Source organism: Tympanuchus pallidicinctus, unplaced genomic scaffold, assembly GCF_026119805.1.
Source record: "Tympanuchus pallidicinctus isolate F22 unplaced genomic scaffold, pur_lepc_1.0 scaffold25, whole genome shotgun sequence".
NCBI classification, from domain to species: Eukaryota; Metazoa; Chordata; class Aves; order Galliformes; family Phasianidae; genus Tympanuchus; species Tympanuchus pallidicinctus.
Window position 1 is genome coordinate 3,165,003 of NW_026294742.1, and position 19,911 is coordinate 3,184,913.

At 39.3% G+C, this 19,911-nt stretch overlaps 1 protein-coding gene across 11 annotated transcripts in view; it reads right to left on the reverse strand.

Annotated features, from left to right (window-relative positions):
* Positions 1 to 19,911, reverse strand: part of CIT (citron rho-interacting serine/threonine kinase) — a 72,546-nt gene that overhangs the window by 46,586 nt on the left and 6,049 nt on the right. For all 11 annotated transcript variants that reach the window (XM_052689683.1, XM_052689690.1, XM_052689689.1 and 8 more), the window contains exons 8-13: positions 18,423 to 18,626; positions 16,866 to 17,019; positions 9,567 to 9,747; positions 2,478 to 2,583; positions 1,456 to 1,599; positions 14 to 133 (exon numbers count right to left, since the gene is read on the reverse strand). In XM_052689683.1, coding sequence (XP_052545643.1) covers positions 14 to 133; positions 1,456 to 1,599; positions 2,478 to 2,583; positions 9,567 to 9,747; positions 16,866 to 17,019; positions 18,423 to 18,626 — 909 coding nt within the window. The remainder of the gene's footprint in view (positions 1 to 13; positions 134 to 1,455; positions 1,600 to 2,477; positions 2,584 to 9,566; positions 9,748 to 16,865; positions 17,020 to 18,422; positions 18,627 to 19,911) is intronic.

Consider the following 19,911-nt stretch of genomic DNA (forward strand, 5'->3'; position numbering starts at 1 on the left):
GAAGCAGATATACCTGTTCTTTGATCTCTTGCAGTTTTCGGCTCTGCTCTCTGATATCATGAAGTAGCTGTAGTGCCTTATCATCTTCCTGAGACACCTCCATCCGTGCCTGCTCCAGGCTTCGCTTTAAGCTCTGCAGAAAGTGAAACGTTCAAAATACAGTCTTTGTTTTTTTTCAGGTGGTTGTATAATAAAGATCGTTAACTATGCAAATTCTTCCTTGACTGTAGCGAAGCATCAGAAGAAAACCAAGGCACCAATGAAGGAACCATTAAAAATAAAAAATCATGACTAGGGTCTTTTATCTGTATGGAACCAGCCCACTTTACAAATAACATTTACTACACTGAACTCACAGTTCAAACCTCCACTTCCTCACATCAGCCTTGGAGACAAAAAACAGAGATCACAAAAGGCATCTATTATTGACAGCATTTATCCATTTTTTATCTAGTACTATTAATTCACAACCTAAATACAATCCTTCATCTTCACACTACTAACAATCTCATTCATTTTTTCTTGTTGCTCTTACATGAGTTAAATCCTTTAATCATCATTAAACTTCTCCAAAGGACAGAACTGCTCCAGGTTCTCAACACATATTTTACCTGCAAATTTCAACAGACCAGTAGTCCTCCTACCAACTCTGTAGGAATCTTCACCAGAAAGAAGCAAACAGTATTTATTTACCTGCTAGAAACCAGTATAGGAAAAAATCACTCTGCTCTAAGACATGTTTTCCGACAAACAAACCTATCAGAAATGCTCCGCAGTTCCCTAAACCAGTTCATTATCTGGGTTGTTTTCCTTGCCAGGAGAGAAGAAACAGACCAATAACTTCAACTCAACACAAAGAATATTAACCAGAATGGAAGTACCTTCACTGGAGTCTTGCCAGGACAACGGGGCAGACATTCCTACTCTCATGAAAAGCGCCAAATGATCTTTGAAGACGTGGTTTTAAGACCTCATTTTTATATTCTATCTGAAAAATAGCAGCTCTCCCAGCATCATCCCTGACATTTTGCTGGGGAACTTGATCTGTCTGAACTCCGAGTACCACAGATTCAGGCAACAACATCATTGTTTCCTAATCATCTTATTTGTCCTTGAAGACCTCTGATTAGGCCCTCATTCTCTTCTGGATGAGAAACCAAACTCAAGGTCATTCCAGCACAGCTAGTAATACAAATATATATATATATATATATATGTATATCAGAAAGACCAGAAGAGTAGTTATTTCTATGTGTTTTAAGTACATGAACACAAAACAAAGTTTGAATAGAATCATCAAACAAGCCTCTGCAAACAATTCAGTGCTCCATTTACAACAGAGAGCCTCTCACATATTATCTTCCCTCCATCAAGTACGCTACTGAAACCACCATGGAAGAGAAGACCACCAGATTTCAGGCCTTCAGAGGGGAAAGGACTGGGATAAGGGCTCACACTGCATTCTGTGATATAGGTGGCCAGGTCCTGCTCCAGGAGGGATCGCTGGGTCTCAGAGGCTTTCAGTTCCACCTCCTTTTGGCTAAGTACAGCCTCCACCTCTGACACTCTCCGGTGCAACCGCGTCATTTCCTGCTCCATCTGCAATAAATATCAAGAGGTTATAAAGGGGGGCTTCAAAAGCTTTGTTAACTGCTACTTTCAGAGCTCTGTTTGAGAAGAATTTGCCTCCAAGAGACTTCTATGCTATATTGCTCCAAAAGGTGTTTAAATTCCGATACCATTGTCTCTGCTCCAGGAATGCACAGTTCTTCTTAAGGACAAGTAGTAAGTCTAAGTCACCCCATTCATTCAAGCTGATTGTTCATATTCAGTCATTCTTCGAACACCAGTTAGCAAAGAAGCCACAATCATTTTTCACCTGACTTGCAGAGAAGGTTCACTTTAACCTTATCCCAAATCCATGCTGGATCAGGAGATGGTTTCCCCCCATCTCCTTGTCAGGAACAAATGGTCAAATCCAGAACAGAGCAAGGAGAAAAGTAATCGAATTCTCATAAAAGTCTCAATCAAGCAGTGAGCTTTAAAAGACTCCACCAGGTTCCCTTTATTGGAGCACAGCAACTGTTACAAGATGTTCACCATAACCAGTGACACGACAGTAGTTATGTAAGCAGAAGCTGATGAGCTAGGAACAGAGAACCTCAGAACAGTGCTGCTGTAATTGTGCATATGACGAAGACAAGGCAAGGCCTGCAGGAAGAAGCAGTCGTCTATGTCACGCTGAGAAAAGGACTGTTTAAAATCCAGAGCCGCCTCTTGTTATGATAAAAGTATCTACAGCAGCAGCATGGCCTAAATTCATCTCCCTTTGTATTGGACAGGAAGCCACCTCACTGAAGGAAAAGCACTTTGCCCACCACGAATCTGGATGATCAGCAGCATCTGACAGATCCCTGGACACACAGTGGTTGCAGATTCCTTGAGCAATGGAGACGGCCAACTGCATAAATAAATACCTTGTGACACTTGTCCTGGGCGTCTTGGAGTTCTTTACTCTTGAGAAGGAGTTTCTTTTCCATGGAGCTGACCTTTGCTGGAGAATCCACACTTGAAAGCACGGATCTAAAAGAGCAAAGCCAAAGAGCACATGAATACAGACAACAGGTACAGAAACCTGTGCTTACACAGCCTTGGTGAAGTCACTGGGCACTTACACCACACTTACAAGAGAAGAAAACACAGAAGAAGCAATCACAGGCTTACAGCTGTCATTTTAATTCAAACATACCATTAAACTTGATGACACTATATCCAAGCTAAATCATCCATGTACTTCTGGCTCGTATTTTCCATCAGTGCTAAACAATAAACCTGAGCAGTGCTTTTGCCTAACTCTTGTACAGATTTGTAGGTGCAACCAAAACAAAACATAAAGTCAATGTAACCATTTGGAAAGAATAACACGCAGAGTATTGCTTTTCTATTGAACATTCTTGTTAAACACAATTTAAAACTATAATCAAACTACTAGAGCCCTAAAAACATCAATATGTCAAAAGCTGCACCATGAGAATTTCTTCCCTTAATTACCCTCTGTGAAACAAAATTGAACTAAAACTTTCTCAGCATAATCCATATTATCCCCAGAGTTCCACTGTGCAGCACTTCCCTCACCCCCATGAGACACAATTTAACTCTACTATTCCAAACAATCTGGCATCAGGAAACTGGGAAAAAAAAAATGCTGGTTAGTCTAAAACCATTCTAGAAGAGAAAAGGAAGGCAGTCAATGTCTGGGAGCACATTTGCTGTGCTTTGCAGTCTGTATGTAATTTTCAATGCAAAAATTAAGTGCATGCATCAAAACATAATTAAAAAAATGTTATACTCCCTTGCATAAAATGATATTTAAGCAGTTAACAGCGTAATCTGTGTTAACTGATAGATGAAAACACACCAATACAATGAAGGTGCTGATGAAAGATCACACAGTCTGCCTGCATTGCTTCCTGCTTCTCCTGGCCACAGCTTGGTATGCAGCCAGTTATCCCTATGGAGAAGAATACGCTTTGAGCAGCTCTCTGCATATAGCCAGACACCCACACACAGCAGCAGTCTCTTCTTAACACCGAGGAAAGTTTGATTCCATCACCACCATTTTCTGAGAAAAAGCTACTCCTAAATCCAAACATGTATGCAGGATAGTCACAAAAAAAGCCCCACAGATCTTTTTGAAAATGGTGCAGCAAAACGTACATGTCAAAATAGGTCTTCAAAACCACCCCCTTAACACTCATTAGGAAATACAGTCTGAATATTAGCAAGTAAGTACAGCAAAATGCACCAATTCTATCTGCTAATATTACTCCTTTTTTTTTTTTCTTTCCCAGAAATGTAGTGTGGAAAACTCAGAAGACAAATTCTGCATGTCAACAATACAGATACAGTCAGACTTAATGAAAAGCAAATGTAAAATGAACGCTTTCTTAAAGTGAATGCTTTAGTCCTGCTGCAGTCAACAGATCCATCAGATTATTGTATTTAAAAAAAATCAATTTATAAAGCATGGCTATACTCCTACAGAGAAAAAGCAACCATCTGAGAAAGATGCATATGAAATCCCCTAACAGCTGGGTGTACAAACAAGGCTAAAAATGAGTAGTTGAGAAAAGCTGTCTAAAAATACAAATTAAAACTCGCATTATCTAAAAAAGACACAAAGGAACGTGCTTAAAAATGTAAATAAAATCTATGTAAATAGCTGCAAATGCATACTAAGCCTGGAAATCTTTTGATAATTAGAAGTTAGTTTATAGGCCGGAGCTGAACTGACTAAAGCAAATTTTGTTTCACCACCACCTTTGGATTTTTATTCTTTTCAAACTTGAGATATTACCTAACAAATCTCTACTGAGTTCTCAAGGAACTGAATTTACATGCTGCTTCTATTTCGCCTCCTGAAAGGGGACCATTTTATTTGTTATTTTTGCTTGTTTATTTGTTAATAAAAGAATGAGAGCGTAACACTACGGACACCATTTTGCATTTCAGAAATCACTCCTAACAAGTCACCTTACAGCATCTTTGTGCACTGCACCCCAGGAAGCAACAGGGCAGATTCAGGCGAGATCCAGAGCTTGGGCACATTTTCCAGTCAGGAGTGACAGAGTGGGACAGAACAAGGGAGACTCACACTGACAAAAGTTCGAATTTCATTCGGTAACTCTAGGGGGAGCTGCTCCTCAGGGCTGGTGTCAGTTTAGAAAGGAAAGAGATGGATACAGACTAGAACTACAATTTCTCTTTCTCATCCCTGTTCAAACAGAGTAAGAAAATCCCTTAAAAATACCTGTCCTTGTGACATGATGATTTTCATGGAAACAAGTGCATCTTATCCCCAAACAAAGCTGGTTTCAGCCTGCACTGGACACATGGCTTTTAAGAGGTATCCTCTCCCAGGAATGCTTTCCTTTGTATAATCTATTTGGAACAACTTCATGAACATCCATACAACCTTAAAAGTATCAGAAAAGGAGCAGAGAGTGGAAATCAAGAGAAATGGAACAGTGACTAATCTAATAAGCCTTGTCATGGTGATATAAGCTCTCAACACAGCATGACAAGGTGGAAAATGCCCACCTTGCTGGTGCACTTATGTTTTTGCTCACTCAGCATCAACTCAGAAACGAAACACGAAGTTCAACATCAAAAAAACAGGTTGCAAAGCTGTCATCTAGGATGGTGCCATCTCAGAGTATTTCATTTACTTAATTGCTACATCTGGAGCTCTCCTTTTAGTACAACAGAGCAGATTCTGCTGCTTCCTCTGAAGCGTGAAAAAGAGATTGACAAAAGGTAACCAGCATACATCAACAAGAAAACTCCAACTGAAAATGGGGGGAAAAAACAAAACCCCTCAAAGTCTATAGTACTAAGTGCTGATAGCACCAGCTGTGCCAACTTACTTTCAAAGGAAGCACTACCCACACGTCTGAGAAAAAAAACAAACAAGTTAACTTACAGCTAGATACAGGTTATTGAGTGATTTCACAGCTAGATCAGCAACAGCCTCAACCAGCAGCACCATCAGAAATGGTGCTAGTTGTATAAAAGCTCCTTCACTCTCAACATGGCTGAGAAGAAAAAAGAATCAGCATGGGAGAAACTAGAGGATCATTCTGCAGCGTGCAACTCATATTTCAACCTCTCTTGCACACCGTAATTCTTACCTTCCTTTGTCCCTTTACGCCACTCTCACACTCCCAGCTCACCTGTGCTTCTTCCTTCTCGTAACAACTGACACCATCTGTCCTAATCCTGCCCCCAGCACAGCACGCCTGGAACTCATCCCCCGTCCCTCATGCTCTATTCTTTTTAGCATGATACTCATCTGTACTTTCCGCCCCCTCCTAAATGCTTGCTCAGGCCTAAAAAAAACAACCAAAAACAAACAGTGATACCATCAATCTGTGAATAGAGCTAGCTGAAGCAAGGCATATTTTTGGTATGTTCATCCTCTGTTTCCTCTTTATCTTTGGTGAAATTGCTCACCAGAACCCTAGAAACTGTGGGGCAAAAGCAGTGTTCTCTTCTCTTGGAGGAAGGGCTCCATTTTAACTCTCAGTATTTGGTAATGACAATCACCAGTCAACATCACATTTTAAATAAAAAAATTTTAAAATCACTTTTCTACAGCAGGGAACTGTAGATCGTCCAGCACAGCCTTACAGACCCTTACAAGAATTACTAGGATTCCACTTGTTCCATTCTGGAAGATGATTTAAAGAATAAAAGCCCTAATCAGCCATTGAGATTGGGTTATAGCCCCACCATCAGCCCTGCCTGTGAACACCTCTGGGTTCTGATTTAGCAATTATTCTGCATTAACCTAATTTCTGCATCATAAAGAATTGAGCCCCTTCAGCTCTTTACTCCAAATCAAGAGAGAACAGAGTCAGGCAAAAATTTACATCATAAACTATTTGCTTTACTGGGGTTTTTCATTGCATATTTGGTTAGCCCTGAATCTATAATGTGTTTAATCTTATGCCTTAGGGCTTCTGCTAGTCACCTGCAGGGGACAAGAGTAATTTTCTTTTACTGCTTGATGAGTTATTCTAGCATCTAAGGGTTTTTCTCACTTGTTCTGAGCACTGAAGATGAGCCGTGCTCGGGGACAGGAAGTGAGGTGGTTCTGGCTTTTAATGGAATTGAACTCTCAGTTGCCTGTTGTCTTGTCACAGCCACGTGCTTGTGGCAAAACCAGCAGCCAGACTTGCTGTCAAATGAGCATTTTTCCTCCAGATCAAGAATGCAGAGGCCATGATGGGAGCAGTTAGTTGGTCCTTCTCTGCAACCTGCTTCCCCTTCCTAGGAGACTTATTTAATAAACACTCTGTCAGTACAGGAACTTATGACATAAGCAATGCCCTTGATTTCTCCTGACTGCTTCTTACAACACATTACCTGCCATGCCTTCTGCTCTTCTGTTTGATCTCACATTATTCCCCAAATTCATGGTATGGGACAATGTAAACAGTATTTTAATTCAACAAACCACTCTAAACTACACACTGACTAGGTAATTTCTGGCAACAGGTCCAAGTGACTTAGGTGAACCCTTCAGACCCCAAGTGGTTACAAGAAAGAAGAGAATGGGAAAAGAAAACTTTTTATCCTTCTTCTGTCCAATTTCTTTTAAATTAATTGAAATTCCCAACTCATGTTGGATGGCTTCTCACCATTCAACGAACTGGGTCCAGACTTTAACCCTAAACTTTGTGGCTTGACAGACCTCAAATTATAAGCAAGGAAAGTTTCAAGGTCCTTTTTAATGACACTCTGCAGTTGCCTGGCCTGACTGTGAGCAGCACTAGAGGCACTGGCTATCATGCTGCAGACACAGGAAAACAGATCTACATCGCTTAGCAACCATAAGGGATGGACTTTCCAAAGAAAGGTTTTAAGAAGAAAAACTCCGCGCTGATAAACTTGATGACTTTGGACTTTCAAGAGAAAGCAATCCAAGATTCACAACAGATAAGCCTGCACTTCATTTACTGCTCTGTTCCCCATCTAGATATTGATATTCATAGTAGAATGGACAGAAACAGTTCTTTATTTCCTCACTAAAGCACATTCTGTGCAATATTTAATAAGAAAGAAGTTTACATCCCAATGTTGCAGTGATATTGAGAATAAACTAACCACTGCATTATTTTAATGCAGACATTATTAAGCCTCCGTTCTCTTGGCTATATTTAAATTGCCTTCATAGAACAAAAGGCAAGTATTTATTTACTCTTAAAAATATCAGAGTGCACGTAACAAGACTTTAAAAAACAACAAAAAGAATAGAAACCACTAGGATCTGCTTACATACAAGTCATTTTGGTGGAAATTAGGTACGTGATGCCTTTCTACTCCAGCTGAGGAAAGTCCAGGCCACAAGAAAAAAATTCTACTTCAGGCATAAAGAACACATTAACATCTATATTCTTTTGCTGTAGCCATTCTCAGCTATTGCCAAAATCCAAACACTGCTTCAATATACACCTTCGGTACTCGGTCCCCTAAGAAAGTGCATCAGTGCAACATCTGCATTACTATTAAGCCTCCAGCCACCAGCACAGTTGTATCACTGCTCATTAGACTTTACCTCAAGCTGCTGCCCATTTAGTCCTGGACCCTCTGTCACAGATGCATTTTTACCATGTGTGTCTACTGTTGAACCTCTTCCTTTACATGAATGGCCATCTAGCTTTGACAGATAGACTACAGAGCCATTCAGGCAGAAAAGATAACAGTGAAAGTTATGTCACTTATAAATCAAGATAGGTTTTAACCCCAGGTTTCCACAGATACAACTTTCCATTATTCTGATTCTGCTGACAATATTAGATCATTTCAACAAAACTGTAGTTTCCTGGTTGTTATGTGCTCTCCTCTTCTTCCTCTTTTGTCATAAAAGCAAGTGCACTGAGGAAGGCAGTCAAAGCCTTCCTTTTTATTACTGGCATAACCATCATATAACCTTGATTCACGGTGTGGGCAAGATCAAAGATGTCAACAGTGTCACCAGATCTGGTTGCACGCTTCCCGCAGAGGAACTTTCATAATCAATATGACCGAAAAATGAAAACTTGATTAAGACAGATTGACAATTAAGCCCCTTCTGGGAACTAACTAGCAGCAACAAACGGTGGTTGACATGAAAACACAGCACAGTGCTTCAGTGCATTGAGTCAGTATCCCAGCTAAAGCCATTGCGTTCCTGAAGGCCTCCTGATACTGAGGTAAGGACTTCTCAACTTAACATTCTGCACTAGTACTTTTTCCAATGGCTCTATCATCAGGAATTAACCACCTAACACAGCAAATGGTTAACATCGTACTATTTACATTCTTCTTTTTCCTGACTCCATTCGCTCTGAAATCACATTTCCTTACAACTGAAAAGCCTTTTTTCTAGATTTTCACCTTTCTCCACAAAGACATACCGTGCATACTTCACCTGAACCTCCAGTCTCCTAGCACACAACACAGCAATGTCCAGCCTTCACATTTAACTCAACCCAGCAGCACAGTCAGCTGCCGTCAAGCTCGTTCCCTCGGTCCCCAGCCTAGCACTGCATATTCCCAGATCAGTGCAGCTCCATTTCTGTGGATCACCAATTCAGCCTAACACATCCCCAGCACTGTGGTGTTCACTCTCTAGCCCATTAAAATGCCCTCCCCGCTTTTCCATCTCTGAACTCCTTCTTTTTCCTTGTGTCTGTGGTCTGCAGTACCAAAAATGCAATCACCTACTGCTCGCTGGTTAACAGCAGTAACTAATTCAAAGTATCTGAACAACAATTTTAATTACAACTGGTTTAGAATCGATCCTCTGATCCCCTTCTCTCTCACCCCAAAAATCACAGAACGTTAGGACATGCACCAGCCTCAGCAGCAACAGATAAAGCCAGAATCTGGCAGCTTCCCTAACACACAGTGCAGGCCAGTTAAAACAGCTTTTTTCCCCACACGTACATCATTCTTCACTGTAACAAACCTTCATGTTTTTTTCAGTGGTCAGATCCACCGAGGCAATAATTTGTACTTACTCTGATCTGAGGGTCCCCAATGCCTTGATGAATGAGAACCCTACAAAAGGCAAATCTTCACCCGAGAAACCTGCCGGGTTCAACTGCCGTGTAGAGGATAAAACCCCCGAATTCTTCTCTGGTTCATCAAAATTTGAGGTGTCATCATCAGACTTGAGAGTAGGAACGAAGGGGGGAGGAGCTGGTGAAAAAAGAAGGGATAAAAGACAAAATTCAGCTACAGTTCACTCTGCAACAGTCCCACTCATTCAGTGCTTGCAATGGCACTGCAGCTCCTGCTTTTAATCTTGCTAACACAAGCAGACTGAGCTGCTGCTCTCAAATCGTATTACAGCAACAAGAGATTAACCCTTCAGCTACCAACATGGCTACCACTCTGCAGGCAGAGTATCTCCCACACTGATTAAAAGGAGTTATAGGTAGGAGATTTTTCTTTTTTGTGTGTGTGGATTTTTTTTGTTGTTTTCTGATCAGACACACAATGAATCAAATCAAAGCACAAGGCTAATAAAATCATTACCATAATACAGCTAAAGGTAATTCAATTCCGATTCATCTAGAAAATGTCTCCTACCTATCCAGTCAGTGAAGCCACTACGTGAGAATGCAGCCTGATTCTTTGCTAGTTAGCTAAGGGATAATATATCTAGCCTTAATATTACCAAAAATCTGCCCAGCACGGGCTTCTAATCAATAGATAACTGGTCTTTCTCCTGGAAGGTTTTAATAAATTACAGCTACTGAAAGCTAACTGGTCTTCAGGACGAGAAGAAATACCAGCAAGATTTCATTTATCCAGAAGAGCTTGCTAAAGATCTGGAACTCTTGTTGGGACACCACTGCAGTCTGGCTCTGATACAATCAGCTCTGAAGAGAGGTATATATAGAAGGCATTACAGTCTATTTTTTACTATAATTTCTAAATTGGTACCACTTCAGTTGCTAAGCAGTTGTTTAATTTCAGCTGATTTTTCTAATGTTTACTTCAGTTTAATTAACCAACAGAATAAAAGCACGAGTTATTCTCAATGATGTGCAGCACCCCAGCTACCTGCTGGCATGGCTATGTGTGTGAAGGGAATGAATGCAAAATCCTGCTGTGCAATTCCTACCTCCCTAAAGCACATTTTCTACCTTTTTTTTTTTTCCCCCCCCTTCATCACTTGGATCCTCACTCACAGCAAATTTACTAATCTCTTTTTTCCTCTATGAAGGAGACAGCTCTTCAGTCCGTAACTAGAACACAGCCCATTGTCACAAGCTGATGGAAGTGTAGTGTGCTAAAACCGTTACCATGGAGCCAGTATAGATCTCCTGTAGCTGAGGGGCTGATGAGAATTGAAGAACCAGGAACAAACATTACAACCCCTGCAGTGCAGGCTCCCTGCTCCTCACTCTCTGCATGCTCGAGTTTAACCCTACCTGCCTGCATTCGTGACAGATGCTGATGCTTATCTGACTGACACAGGCAGAATGAGTCACGGCTGGAGCTTGCTAGCTCCCTCTAGGTTGCCAAGCCTTTCACAGCCTGCTTTTTAACTCTTAATTCTCTAGACAAACCCATGCTTAAACTACCCACCAGAACAGCATCGGTAGCCAAAAAACGTCCCTGTAAAGCATCAAATCACAGCTGCACACGCATGCTTTGTTAGCAGCTCTCCGAGGAGCCATTCTGACACTGCTGCCAAGCAGGGACGAGGAAAGAAATTCCATGGAGCAGATTGAATGCTGCTCACGTACAGCAGTTCCAAGTACATTGGAATGAGACAAATGGGAAAATACACAAATTAAAATGGGTCAGTAATAAGCAATTTTACCTACTGGTTTCATACGTTAAAGTTTTCTGTCAATATTATGCTTTTATTATTAATTTCTGCTGTTATAATGCATATTTAGATCCAATGTAATACTGACATCTATACATTGTAAACGTAATTTTGGAATACATACTTTTTATTAGGATCTGCACTTAAAAAAAAAATCCCTTACTGTCAAGGTAGTGCCAAGCTATTCTTTACGTGTTCTTAAAAGATTAAAAACATGTAAGCAACAGAATGCTGTTCGTAAGCATTTCATCTTCAATGCAAAGATAACCCCCAAATTACTGGTAACTCATAGCAGAGGAAGATAATTGCAGAAAATCAGTATTTTAGTTTAGCAGCTCTGCTTAAAGAACTTTGGGCATCCTCTTAAAGGAAGGGGCTGCTGTGAGGTTTTTTATGTTCTCTTTGGAGGCAGATAAAGTTGAAGAGGCAAAGTAGCAGAGCAAACAGCAAACTATTCACTTCGCTTGGGGAAGTCTAGGATCTTTCTTAAAGAGGTAACAAAAACCAACAGGGCCACCTTTGTCTGACATTGTATCACCCCTATTGTGTGTTCCTCAGAATCTGACAGTTAATTTCAGCTTTTAAAGAGAGATCTAGGGTCTTACTTTTCACTGGAAGTAAGCTAAGGAGCTCTATAGTCATCTTGAGACATAACCATTAAAAAGAAAATCTTTTACTCCTAACAAGAATTTCTAGCCAAACTACTTCATAGAGAAAAATACACTTCAGAAATGCATATGATCAGCATGCACATAAAATGGTAAAACAGGCTAAGTGGAGAATAAAGGCTGCAAAAATGAAAAACTGAATGCAAGACAAACCAAATCTTTGGGGCTGGCAGGAAATGAGTTTGAAGAGCAAAGTGGTTTACAGTATGGTTTCTTCAAACGTTCAATAGATGTGAACAAAGAAATTGTGAAAGCTGTTTGAAAAATACTGAAAATACTTTTGCTCTCTGTTTTGTATTTTCTAACAAAATAAAGTATAAAAAGTACATTAAATCGTCCTGAACCATCACCAGTGAGTGAACATCAGAATCAGAACTTTTTCAGTACACTGAAGGGAAAAAAAAAACCCAAAAAAACCACATACACACATAGGAGTAAGATGGAATATCTTGAGGGAAAGAAGAACAGCTAGATCCATTCTGTTTATTTGGTAGCTTCTTCATGGGCCATTATGCCTAAGATTGAAAGGTCCTTTGCATGATGCCCAAAATCCCTACAGAATCATTTACTTCAGACCTGTAAAAACAAGCTAATATAGATGAGCAATTTGGTTCTCAAACAAGGATCACGTGGTGACAAAATCTCCAGCCAATCTCTAATAATAATAACAATTATTATTTCTTACTTAAAATCAAAGGACTACTAATTATCATATTGTTGGAACAAGATGAAGATTAGTGAATGCAAATGCATAGATGTGCTTATCAGTTCCTTCTTTAAAAGAATCTTTCAGAGGAGGTCAAGATAAGCCTCCAAGAGCTAACTGCAGAAATCATGTCATCACTGCTGACAAGGTGAAAGATTTGCACTTCTTTCAGGCTCACTCAAAAGGAAGGCAAAACTATTAGTCAAAAAGGCAGCAGAACTGATGCTTCTAGTCTTACAAACTGCATAAAGACCTCTTCCTGCTTCTGATATATTACAAATGAATATATATGTTCTGTTTACCATTTAAAGTATCTTGCAAGGAACTGCATGTTTTAAAAAAAGCCAATTGCTTGCCTAGATACCTCCCCACTTGTGGAAGGATGTAACCCTCTTCCATCTGTTCCAAAGCATGACTTTTCGAGGAAAAGAGGGTGTTGTGGGTTGCTAAGTTAAACCCCACACATGATGCAGTACTTCAACCAGCTTATCATGAAGATGAGATAAAATGTCCCTTACGAAAACAAAGATTCTTTTCATTGTTTGTTTTATTTGGGGGATGGATGTGTGCGTTTCTCCCTTCTGATGGGTGCATTTAGGACTAGTTCAAGGAACACTGCCTCGATCGCATCTCCCCTTCCTTTCAAAATATTTTCATGCAAATTCAGAAAAGAGATAGTGCAGTTCCCAGGGGACAGTGGAAGATGAAAAAGGAAATTTATAGGAAGTAAGAACACTTCTGAAGAATAAAAATGTGTCTTTTCTTGACATACAAGGTGATCTATATATACTTACTGGGGAGAAGCATCTGCAGAGCCTTTTCAAGTAGGTTAGGTGTTACTCTCACGTTTTAAGAGGCATATTTCAGTAGAGTGTTATTGAATAAAAATAGAAAACAGCAGGTCTGACTGATATAATTTAAGGATATTATGTCTAAGACCATCTGAACAATGGAATTGTATTAGTTCTAACCCATCTATACATGTCTTAGCATCTTTTCTGTTCTCTCAAGGCAATGATCCAACACATATGTTTCTGCTAATAAAAGTCATCTTCCAGCTGACATGAAAGTGATCTCCATTTAGAGAGACGAGTCAACACATTTTTCTGACAGCAAACATCTAAGTGAGACATCAGAACATTTAACTGTTAACATACTGAATGACAATTTGGTGTTTATAAGGATGAGCCTCAAATTACGAGCAAAGAGATCTGAGTTCCTGCCTGTTTCATAACAGCCTAAAATCACCCTTCAACACTTCCTGAGGTTTTCCAGTTTGCTCAAGATTTTTGTTCTTTTCCTCTCTTCTCTTTGGTTTCCTCATGGAAGATTAAACATGCTTTTCCTATTTCAAGATCTCTTCGACTGCAGTCCAAGAGTCTTTATGCTATACATACGTGCATCACGTAGATTATGACAGATCTTTCTGACCATCTATCAGGTAACCTTTATAAGACAGATGTTTCGTTTCCAGTCGAACAGTTGATGCTATTTCAGGATTTCAGACAAGAAATGTGATTAACAAAATTCTCAGACCTGCAGCCTTGTTGCCAATAAGCCAGACATGTCGCTCACTAAGTTCCACCTGATTCTAGATACTTATCAAATATTCAGACAGTCCAGTCAGCAACATTCCAGTTAAAATCCTGATCTGTTAGCTGAAACACGGCTGGAAACGTTCGCTCTAGGCAAATAAAAATCCGAAATATTTTCAGAAAACTCTATCAAATAAATCAAAAGAAGCTACTCAAAGATTTCTTAAAATATGTTTTAGAAGTTGTTAAATAGGGAAATCAGCAAAAACAGAAAGCAAGATCCATGGACACGTTTCAGTAAAACACTCTAAGGAAGAAAGGAAATTCCTGCTGAGACAGATTCAAAGTTCACCTTTGGTTAATGGCTGGATTATTCTGTTTCTGTACCTTAAGAGCTGCTTTTATAGGCCTGTGCTGCTTGATTCCAAGGAAGACTGGAGCTTTTCTAAAAGGCAACTGTTTTTTTTTGGGAAGGAGTTTACTGAAAAGTCAAATGTTTCAGAGGTTACCCTCTCAACAAAATGCAACACTGAAAAACTACTTGAAATGACACTTTCTTAACCTAATGTGATGCATTAAAAATGGTTATTCTGGAGTGCCCAGTGATAACTGGAACACTTGCAAGGCATGAGTACCAATTTTTCCCTACCTTTTCCAGTCCAAAATATAAATAACATCATTGCTTTTATAGACTAGAAAGAAATCAGTTTGCCGACACAGAATTTCTTTAATACTGACTTGATGGAGATAAATTCATACACCATGGCCCCAAAATCTCACACTGTTAACCTAAGGAAATGAGATTCCTTGGTCTAAATCAAAACCCCGTGGCCTCTTCCAACACTTGCTGGCTTCCTAACTTCCTCAGGTTGCCACTGCTCCAGTTAAACACTGCTGTCACAGGGGGCTGAAGATAAGAAAGAAACCTTCAGCTCTTAGACAGCTCAGGAAGAGCCTATCAAGGCTTTTGAATAGAACGATAGTGACACCATCCTGAATAGACCAGCAGATAGAGAACCATGCAGAGAGCAAAGCAATAGGAAATACACTGCATCTGCTACTAAAAGCAAAAAGACTGCTGTGTTTTGTGCTAGTTACAGAGAGGTTTTGTGATGTACAAGACGTAACAGCCAAGTCAGGGGTCAAAACTGCATGAATCTTCACTGTAGGTAGGTCTGGATATTACAGGGAATGATGCAATCCACAGGTCAGCTGCAGACCAAAAAAAGGATGTTTTTAAATCCCAAATGGCTACTTCAAACTTTATAATGACGGCAGAAGTGTTCCATCAGAGTCGCTGTTATCACATGAAATGGCAAAACACTCTCAAATTAACTTGTGCAGTTGTGGCAACGCTGGACAGGCAATTGCCAAGGAAACAACAGAACTTTTCCTAAATACTGTTTTTTTCCAGATATAAGATATGATAAAAATGCAATACAAAAATTTCAGAAATGGGTACTGGTAGCTTAGACTGGATTCTGGGTAAAGAGTGCAGAGCAAGCTGAAGGCTGGGAAATACATGCTGAAATTATAAGGAAGATTTCTCATTAGAGGTTCAGTGGCTCTCAAAGGGCAGAAACAATGGCATTTAACAGAGCAGCAGTTTCACAAGTTCAAAATGAGTGAATCAACAGAAAAGCAGGTAAACTTACTGTGGAACTGACAGCTGAAGTGCTGACATAGTCATCAAAAAGCAGAAGCGTTGGCTTAGCAATTCATGAAAATTAGAGCACAATCATTGCTCTTAATACAGGGGAGCATATTTGATTAAGAATATAAAGCAGACAAGTTCTTTGCACAGATAATCTTACAGAGCAAGTAACTTAAAATAGCACCCAACACAAGTTGGGCACTCATAGATTGTCGACAGGAAGCAAAATGCTTGCTTTTACAATGGTGCCTCAGTACTTCCAAATACTAAATTCCATTATTCCCCCAGTGTTACAAACAATTTTCTGCTTAGAAAATTATTTGCTTCAGTGATTTTAATCCATTCCTACTGGTAGGAGTAGATTTGTGACAAAATATGTAGCCATATATTAGTCACATTAACTTAGAGGAAAAAACCACCAATGTTCCCTATGACCCTCTGACATTTTATCACTTACATAAGGTTAAAAAAAAAATCTAAAAGTTGGATAGCAGGTAATGAAAGAAAAAAAGATAAAGGTACAATAAAAATATACCAGTGCCAAAATGGAGCAAACTGAGGTGGAAAAGGCCTGAAGAACACACATGCATTTTAATCTGAGGAAAGACATGTGAAGGCCATTGTGATTTTCCAGTCTAGTGCTCGCAGTAATACAGCAATTGCATCAGAAATTCATACAGAAACATATGAAAACTCACCTTACTATACAATTTTCACCTAAGAGATGTTAACATATCCTGTCTGAAAACCAGAACAAATTGTTTTGTTAAAAACACCTGCTCCTGAGCACAGTCCTGTTTCATTACTAACAATGACTCAGATCAAACACACTTAAATACTGACATTGTACAGATTTTCACATTACCCAGAAATCAGGAACTGTTTATGAATGCAATGTTATTTTACTTACAGTTACGGATATTATTCCAGTCAATTTTAGAAAAGAACGGATGGCAGCAGAGTCCCTCATAACCCAGCCTTTCCTTTTGCCCACAAAGCAAGCTCTGGATCAGATCAAGAAATTCACTGCTAACCTTCACATCCTCTGGGAACTTCAGGTATCTCTGGGTTAGAAAGAAAAGAATTTCTGCTTAGGAGGAAAACTGTAAGAGTCTTAAGTTTCAATGTACTGAGATGCATCAGGCAATAAACACACAAAGAGGGGGAAAAAACAAAACACCGTGGATAGACTTTGATATAAATTTATTATGGTACAGGAAAAAGACAGGAATGACCATATCAGACCAGACAAAAAGAAGACCCAGTTCACCATGCTGAACAAGGGGGAACGGTCTTAAACTGAGACAGGGGAGGTTTAGGTTGGATATTAGGAGGAAGTTTTTCCACACAGAGGGTGGTGAGGCACTGGCACAGGTTGCCCAAGGAGGCTGTGGATGCCCCATCCCTGCAGGCATTCAAGGCCAGGCTGGATGTGGCTCTGGGCAGCCTGGGCTGCTGGTTGGCGACCTGCACACAGCAGGGGGTTGGAAATGATGAGCACTGTGGGCCTTTTGAACCCAGGCCATTCTATGATCCTATGATCTAGAAGAGTAAAGCAAGACAGATCCACAGAAAATCCTCTCAAATTCCCAGGAATTTATGGCTTAGGATTTTCTGAACCACAGATGATGTCCTGGTATTTGCAAATACCAGTGCGTTCTTGTATGAATTTGTTTAATCACTCCTTGCACCCATATAAATGTTTAATAGCTGCCAACAATCACGCTGGGAGAACTTTGCCACGTCCCACACGAAGTGCCCTTTTTGGTTTGCTCTGTAGTTGCAGCTGATTACTTTCATCTAACACCCCTAACTTCCATACCAGAAGAGAGAACTGTTTCTTTTCACTTTCTCCCAGCTGCACGATTGTTTTTTCTTTCCTACAAACTCCTACCACTTTATATTATTTTTCTTTTTCAGTTTCTAAGAATTAAACTAATGTTCCTATAGATTATAACATCAAAATACTTAAACCTACCACTGTTTAAAGTTGGGATACCTATCCTTTCACACACATGGAGTTTACATGTATTTAACTTTACTTGACATATTAATTATGCATACACTCTATATCTTCAAGTCCTCAGTTCCTCATAGCTGGCCCTTACTTTACCAACCAGAAGCATTTAGCATCACCAGGAAACTTTATCAAATCACCTTTTCAATCCTTCTTCTAGATTATTTTGGAGATGCTACTGTTACAATTGCCAAAAATGGACCAAAAAGAAATAAAATTAATTCATGTATTGCAGAAACTTATTTTTTTTGACAGCTATTATAAAAAAAGTCACTTCATATTTACAATATGAGGATGTATATATAAGATTTTTAGCATTTCATTTCAAGTACACATACTTTATATTAACATGACAAAGTAAGAGACATTACCTTCTTTTTTCAATTGTAAAAACATTTAGTTTTTAGTTACAGCCTTTTTACCCAGCAACATAAAAGCAATGATCTCTACCTGGAAATTCATGATGTTATTAAAAGTTTTTGCTGAAGTTCCTTCAGTGAATGGAGATCTTCCATAAATCATTTCATACGCGATGACTCCTAAGGACCACCAGTCACACTCTGGACCATAAGAAGCTTTGCCATCCCCATTCAATCCTGTTAACATTTCTGGTGCCATGTAATCAGGTGTGCCAACAGGCAGCTTGGCATTTACCTGGAATAGAAGCAAATACACTCCAAGTGAATTCACAGCACTTCTGTTCATTGATCATGGTAATAAAACTCCCTGAGACAAGAGACATGGTTTCAGCTCTCCAGGTAAAGTTTAAGTAATTGTAACCAAGACTGATAAGGAAAACACTGAAGTTAGTGTAACAAGGAATTATTAGATATAAAAAAGGAGTACAAATATTAGAGCTGTCACTGAAAGCCACGTATGGCTGATGTTAAAAGAGCAGCACTGTAAAAAGAACAGTGCTACAGAAAAGTGACGTGTTGAGCAGCATGCACACCTGAGCACTCTGTTATTAATGGGAACATCATAGTTGAAGGTTGAAAAAAAAAGAACCTGTCACATTTAAACATTAATATTCCCTGGCCTTCTTCATTCTGTGTCATCCCTACCTCTTTGCCTTGTGTTCAGGATCAGCTAATGTTCAAATTTCATCAATGTTTGGAAAAGGTAATTCAGAAATGAGAACTGCAATATTTTTTTTTTCACCGAGTGGCAGAAAAGAGTAAAAGAAAACAGCAGGGATACTAACAGAAACTTGAAGAAGACTGAAAAGATAAGTAACACGAAGGAAAAAACCATACAGGAAAATGCAATGCAGAGAACACTGACAAAGAACGAGGAAAACAAAGTATAAAGAGTCACAATACTGACAAAACATTACGAGACATGAAAAATCATGAAACAAGTGAGGGATCTGATATATAACTTCATATGCTCACTTAGATCTATTTTAATTGAAATTATCACTTGAAATTGCATGCAGTTTCCTGAATTTAAAATCATCTTATAAATACAAGCTCAACTTCTTCACAGCTATGAATACAGAGCTTTTTTGTGAGCAAAGCTGGATTTCAGAATGCTGGAATGTGACTCATTTTAATCAAGAGCTCCTCTGTCTTCAAAACTATGCCACCTTAGTTACAGCAAACATAATTTTCAGTCCAATTACAAACAATTATAAGTTCACATCCTTCTTTAAACATAATATTCAATACCTGTGAGTATCTCTAGAAGGATGATTTGGTATTGCAGTGCAGCACCATTGGACAACAGACTTGCTTTAACCCTTCTTATGTATTAAAACTCAAATAAGCGAATATTCGTCTACTGAGAGCTGCAAAAGATACTCAAGCTTATGCTTGAAAAGCCTGTCATAACTGGAAAGATGTCACCACAGCCAGATTCCATACTGGACAGGAAAGAAGAAGGTATAATCAAGCAACACATATAAAGTTAGTTTTCTCTTTTTGACTGTAATATCCAT